This window comes from Hetaerina americana, unplaced genomic scaffold (genome assembly GCF_022747635.1).
Source record: "Hetaerina americana unplaced genomic scaffold, ioHetAmer1.1.p SCAF_1, whole genome shotgun sequence".
In the NCBI taxonomy this organism is placed as follows: domain Eukaryota; kingdom Metazoa; phylum Arthropoda; class Insecta; order Odonata; family Calopterygidae; genus Hetaerina; species Hetaerina americana.
The window spans coordinates 74219214-74226627 of record NW_027286069.1 but is presented as its reverse complement, the minus strand read 5'-3'; the positions used below and the strand labels follow the sequence as shown (position 1 = coordinate 74226627).

At 37.8% G+C, this 7414-nt stretch overlaps 1 protein-coding gene across 2 annotated transcripts in view; it reads right to left on the bottom strand.

Moving 5' to 3' along the window:
- Positions 1–2510: 2510 nt before the first annotated feature.
- Positions 2511–7414, bottom strand: part of Cen (cerebellar degeneration-related protein 2-like) — a 122548-nt gene continuing 117644 nt past the window's right edge. For both annotated transcript variants that reach the window (XM_071591495.1, XM_071591502.1), the window contains one exon: positions 2511–7410. In XM_071591495.1, the coding sequence (XP_071447596.1) occupies positions 5995–7410 (1416 nt within the window). In that variant the 3' untranslated portion in view covers positions 2511–5994. The remainder of the gene's footprint in view (positions 7411–7414) is intronic.

Sequence of the window (7414 nt, the reverse complement as noted above, 5' to 3'; positions counted from 1 at the left end):
GGGCTTGTGTGTTCCAATGACCCCTAGACCTGTCCTGGCGGGAGCAATGATAATTGCTTCTGGTATGGTCACCCATTCCAGATAGGTCGCAGGTTAGGAGCCAGACGAAAGGTAGTCCTCATTGAGGCGGCTGCAAAGGCGTTTGACCCCAGTGGATCGGCCATTGAGTGATGGTGTCACATTAAAAACACTATTGAGGAAGGCAACGAGGAAACCACCTCAATTATCATTCCCAAGATTAATATGATGGTCATTACAGAGATTTTGAGTCCTGGAAATTATGGGGATCAGCCCAATCGGCCGTGTGTCATGCCTGGCAGTGGGAGAGGCGAGGCTTCCGCGGTCGTCATCTCACAAAACCCTTGCAAAAGAAAACTGGCAGCAACAGGACAGAAGATGCAGAAGAAGAAGACCAATTTAGTTAGAATAGGAACTTGGAAGGTTAGGACAATGCTGAGAACAGGAAAATTAGAGAATATTAGACGAGAGATGGAAAGAGGAAATCTAGATATCTTTGGTCTATGCGAGGTGAGATGGAAGGATAGTGGGGATTACTGGAGTGATAGAAATAGAATAATATACAGCAGCGGGGACAAGAGCCAACGAGGGGTTGCCATAATATCAAATAAAGAGATAGGAAGAAGCGTAGTAAACATAGAACAAGCAATGGATAGCATATTACTAGTAGAGATAAAAGCAGAACCGACGAACTTGGTCATTGTTCAGATACATGCCACCAAGCAACCATAAGGAGGAAAAAGGTTGATAGGATATACTGTCAGATAGAGGATATAATCACGTGTGTTCCTACAGGAAAACATTTGATAGTGATGGGGGATTGAAATGCGATGATAGACAAAGGAAGAGATGGTGATAAGGTGGGGGACAACGGTTTAGGCACGAGGAATGACCACGGGGAGAAAGCAATAGAGTTCTGTAGGAGACAGGTGTTAGTTATCACCAACCCTTGGTTTAGACACCACAAAAGATGCAGATATACATGGAAAATGCCAGTTGACTCAGAAAGGTATCAGTTAGATTATATTATGGTTAGGCACAGATTCAGAGACAGCGTGATCAATTCGCACAGCTTCCAGGGAGCGGATACGGACTCTGACCATTAATAAGTTGTTATGAAATGTAGCGTCCGTTTCAAAAAGATAAGGCAGGGACGGTAGGTTAGGAAATGGAATGTAGAAGTATTAAATGGATTGGCAAGGAAGGAGTATCAACAGGCTGTAGAGAAAATCATGGATGACGGTAAAGAGCTGAGTACTATCGAAGAAAAATGTGAGTGTATCAAGAAAGGGACATTGAAAGCTGCAAAAGAAACAATAGAAACCGTTAATGGGAAAAGGACTAGGAAACCATGGATCACGGATGAGATGATTAGAAAAATAGAAGAGAGAAGAAAATGGAAGAGTGTAAACACAGAGATAGGCAGAAGGAAGTACTAAGAGTTAAATAAAAAATTGAGAAGGGAAAGAAATAAAGCAAAAGAAGCATGGTGTAAGATGCAGTGCGAGGATATGGAAAGTTTGCAGAGGAAGGGTGAAATTGGTGTGCCATACAGCAAGGTTAAATCACTATCCGGAAGTAAGAAGGGAAGATCTGTGTGGACAGTTAGAGATAATTAAGGTAAAATAATAGTTGAAACAGAAAAGGGCCAAGAGAGGAGGAAGAAATATATGTTGAAGAACTGTATGATAAAGAACTTAGGCCAACCTATTGACAATGCTATTGTTATTTTTTCAGTCATTTAACTGTTTAAAACCATATTTATGAGGAAGTAATTTACTTTTTGTAGAGCTACTTTGTTACTGTTTCTCGGTTTGCCATCAATCCAACAGTTGTGGCAGTAACTATTGCTGGATATTTTTCTCAATCAGATTGTCAGTTTCATATATTTAACAGTTATAAAAATTGTTGAATTTGCTTTTCAATAATTTTGTCATACAATTTGTGTAGAAAATACAGCATTTTTAATTATTTACACACATACCTTATCAAAGAATATTTCATGGCTACTATACACTTAGCTGAAAGACTTTTATTCTATACTAAATACAAGTATTAGTTTCTAGATCATAAACAATTTAAATATGAAGTGTATTTCATTTACTCTTATATTTGCAATGTTAGGCCATAATTATGAGAAATTGTTGGTGCTGGGTAATTAGGTTTGAACCCCAATTTAATTTAACCAGTCAATCATGTCTAAAATCACCCTGGTCAAAATAACCTATATTTTACTGCTTAACTCATGATTTCTCTGGCTTCCTTAGTTATCAGTGATCAAAATCCCTCAGGAAGTTTATGGATTAATAAATTTTAGTACCTTTATCAGTGGAGGCTGTACGAGCATACTTCAAATGTAGTCATTCTGAAATATTGAAGAATTATACCATCCAAAATTTGGAGGTGTAGTAAGGAAGTATTTCTCATGGATTACAAATAATCAAGGAGCTATTGTGTACAACCATAGAAATTTTATTATACAACTTTACATTAATATTTCATTTAATTGAATGAAATAAAAAGACCAAACAATTTCCAATGCCAGCAGAGATGACTACACATCATTTTCCGGGAGAATTCCATAATTTCGGTAAAGGTGGTAACTTATGTGTAGAGCCTACCTAATTCCGTACCACAGTAATTAATCCAATGGTGGGTTTATAAATAGGCAATGGTTGAACTAACCTTACACTAAGGCTGGTTGTTTATGATATTCAAATGTCAGGGTAGGGTAATCAGTGTCTTAACCTTTGGCATACCATTCAGTTTTCCATTAAGTTCAAGTATCCAGGAATTGGCATTGATTTTTAAAGATGTGAGACAAACCCAAGAGCATCCCTATCAATGGGATCCAAATGATCTAGCCATTGGGCTACTACATCATGAAAGTTCTTAGTACAAAGAAGCATGTATACTGGCCACAGAAGTCCTTCCCAACAAGTCCTTTACTCCTGTATCAAAATTTTCCTTCGCAGTAAGTGAAAAAAGTTAGCCTAGACAGCTTTTTCTGCCTTCCAGCAAAATGAATCAACTATTTTAAACCGAAGTATGTCATGAATAGCCATCCTATCTTATTCACTTGTTGCATAGACCACCATTTGAAATTTTTCTTAAGAGCAGGTGAAATGCCCATAATGGGCATTAAATCAATTTTTTGTTAATTTTCACACTTTAAGTATACCAATATATCTAAAAACGTTGTGTAAAGTGAGATTAAAAGTAGTTTCTTATTTTCGATGAATACCATGGAAAGTATCAAAATCTTGTTTTGGTCACAATTTTAATATTGCAGCCAAGATTGATCAGTAGAACAAAAGTTCTATTGATTTAAGGTACCTATTCTGTTGTTTGTTGCATCTTTCGTATAAACTATTCAGAGCATTTTTAAACATGCATACCAAATATGAGTTTTATCACATTTGAAGTTGAAATCTAATAATTTTATTGTATACTAAATATATGGCTCTTTTGGTAGACATTAGGAATCTTGAAAAGTACACATGACTATTTTTGACAATGGATTCCCAGTGGACAAGGCTTAGGGTCATGAATAAATATCACATTGTTTTCTCAAGGATTCATTTCAGCAAAGTTCATCATAATTGGACTAAGGCAAACATAGAGGGCTATGTCATTTTGTTTTGCAGTTTCTATTGAGACTCTTCACCTAACTAGCACACTTAGATTATGCAACTGACATAAAACATTTTCTTTGTGGCTATTATTAATTATTTCATTACCAGGGCAGCAATAAGTAGGAAGTTGTTTTATGGCAATCTATGTAAAATAGTTATGCCTCTGAGGTGGTGATGCTTACGTGCTTACTGTCAAACATTCAGATTCATATGCTGATTAATAAAATGTATGCCGACACTCAGCATACCATAAGGGTTTGATTGAATTTTATGAACAGATAAACATATAATGCTTCTCCTTCATAGCCACTTTATTGCATTTGTATACCCAAATGGACATACGGATACCATAAGACTGTTGGATGGATGACTCAAAAGAAAATGAGTATTCACATATCACTTACAACGGTTAAATGATGCATTACAAAAACATGGAGATATCTATTTAGAAGGTAGGAGATCACAGTTAAGAAGGAAAGCCATCTCAAAATAAATCAAATTAAGATAGAAGCACAACACAAAAGTAAACTTCATGACATTATGGTAATTGAAAATGCTGAATATACAGTTTGAAATAGGAGATGACAACAAGTCTACCAATGCACTTAATCCAAGGGAAACCGAACAAAATTTTGTCATTCATTTCATACAAATTACCAGAAAATACATTTGGAATCACACTACATGTGATCAATGAATGCAAGTTTCGCCAAACAATCAATCAATTGGAAAACTTTTAAGCTCTGATGATCATTGTGAATCTAGTCATGTTTAGCATCCAGATGAAAGGTTTTCCAATAGTGCCCTAAGGTTACAAAATTTGTTATTACAAGCCCTCAAATGATAGCGAACAAGAATCAATAATAGTTTTGATCATGAAGTAAACAATTACAAGTCAAAAATGTTATTATTACAACCTGCATCAAATATGCATGCATACAATATCAATTTTCATAACTGCCTATATGATGATGGCCAGATGAAATTTACCATTTCTAAAAAATATGAACAAAGCAACAAAAGAGAAAAATGCAATCCATAGAAAAGTAAAATTTCATGAGGTACTTTCCTTTTCCTCAACAAAATCATATCATACTGATTTCATCCTTCAGTATTAAAAGTACAAATACAAATGCGGCCAAATATCAGTCACAAGAATTTCAGTTGCATAGTAAACTACATCACAATGGTGTGTTCAATGGTGGAAATCAGCATACACAACATTACGTCATTAGAGGTGATCACATTTCACTTAAATGAATGGCTCATTTTCCTAGTAAAATATGGGAAAAATCTTGATTTCCCAATAAAAAATATTTTAGCCATCAACCATTACACAACTGCTGGTTTTAGCTAAAAAAATTAAATAACAATCCAAAGAGAAGAGGATGATATAAAATAACAAAACAGCAAATAAGCTGAAATCTACAAAGTAAAATTCACCTGAGTTTTTAGGCAAAATTAAGTACTTTTGTTGAATAAAAAGATTTGTATGAAATATTTTTCCTGAAAAGATTCACACTACATAATTTAAAATCTCAAAAGGGGGGCTAAAGAGCTCAGACTCAAATCACTTGAAATTAATTGAACTCGAGATAAATGCCAACCTTACTTTTAAATAAAATGCACATATATACAAGAATTTGGCACACTCTCATGGCAAGAAGTACCTGGGTTTTCATTGTGCAATTTACCTACTAATCTGTGAACTGACCAATTTCATAGAAACCTCTTTTTGGAATGATCCCAGTACAATGAAATGCAGTCTAAGCTTAAAATTTAGTTGTTCCTCAAGAACCAACTGGAAGGATGATTCCTTCAATAAAATAAGTTATCTATTCAATACAATGATAACATTTTCAAGCCACTAATGAATTTTTCCAACTTAATCTTGCTACTTATGTAACAATAAAGATAACATCAATAGAAAACTGTCATTATTTTAACTAATTTTTTATTCCAGTTAAGGAAGTAGAGGTTTAATGCTTCATCTTGCTACTGCACATTACCACAGCATTTCCTTCTTGCAAAAAAATTCAGTTTTTTCCTTCTATGATGGACAAACCGTTAAGCCGTTAACATAAGTCCAGTAGTCTCCATGTTTAATTTCTCACCCAAGGAATCCAGTGAAGCACTGAACTCATAAATTACTTGTTACCTCAAATGTTCAGAATCAGTTTGGTATTTCCTATAAAAGCAATCCTCACTAGGCACAGCCAATCATGAACAGTTACACTGTACATGATACACAGCGCTGAGAAGGAAGACAAATGCTTCGGCTTAAAAAGACCAAAGCAAAGCATGTTCAAATGTGTGTTGTCTCTAAATGCACTACATCACATCACTTGGCACCTCGGTACCCACCCCCTCCTCCTCTTCCCCAAACCTGAGTGGGCTCCTTCCTTGGTGCACCTAGTCGTAGAGCATCTGCATATGATCTCTCCAACCTCATTAGCCGTGCCATTTCTGCAGATGGTGATGATGCAGCCACCGGTCCCATTGGCCAACTACACCTTTCCCCACCATCCACATGACTACGCTGATGATTTCCAGTGACTGCCGCCACAAGTAGAGCTTTCCCTCCACCATGCTTCCCCCTCCTATGGTGACGACGTTTGACGTTTGTTGGAGTTTGGCATTCATCGGCACTTGCAGTGCTCTCTGGATGCTCAGGAGCAGGAGATGCAGGAGGTTCCTCAGGTTGTGGCTTAGCTTCCGCTTTGGCATCTGAGGGGACGGGAGTGGTACCACCACCACCACGTCGCCTCCCTTCCCCCTTCCTCTTTCTCCCACTCCCACCCATTCGAGGCTCAACATCTTCCCTGTTGGCTTTCCTGTAAGGTGTCAACTTCACTTTCTCTCCCTCTTTGATTTCTTCCAATTTTACATCCTCTGCAGGTTTCATCACTTTAACTTCCTCAGATGTTGCAGCTGCTGGTTTTGGTTCAGCTGTTGCAGCTGCTGGAGTAGATGCATCAGCAGGTGTACTCTTGGTAGTACCGTCAATTACTACATCATCAAGGTGTGCACTCTCCCTTGCCTCCATCAGTGTCCTCTTGAGGACAGCAAATATTTCTCGGAACATCTGCCGTCTATTTTCTGGTGTGTCTGCCGGATGCTTGTCCCCTACGATTCCATTGGAGGCATCCTTCTCTCCTCCTACTTCTCCAGAGGGATGGTTTTTGACAAACCGACTCTTTGTGGGAGGTAAGGCCTCATCATAAATGCTCACATGACAGTCTTCACCTTCAGTTATCTTGCACAGCAGTGTACCACGTCGTATCTTTTCAGCTTCATCCTGATCTATGCCTTTACCCTCATTGGTGTCCTTTGAAGTTTCCTGGGAAGGAGTGCTCTTCTCATGGCAGGTGCCATGGCAAGGTGCTACTGGTGCATACTCATCAGTTTGGGTTGATCTATGAACACCACCAATGGGCTCATCTGAAAACCCGGAAGAAGCTGTCTCAGCCTCATAGTAATGCAATGAATCATGATTAGCTGATCCACCATGAGTGCTCAACTTGGAATTAGTGGCAGATAACGTTTCTGGTGTTGGTTGTGACAGGTGAACTGTTGCCTTTTCTTCTTTGTCGACAATCTCGTCTTTAAATCCATAGCTGGCTTTCATGTCCTTCACAGAATCATTGCTGGTATTAGCTGGTCCTACTTGGTCCACATCATCCACTTCATAATCTTCCTCCAAATCATCTTCCTCAGGCAATAGAAGAGAGGGTGGTCCAGAGAAATCACCTGACATCTTT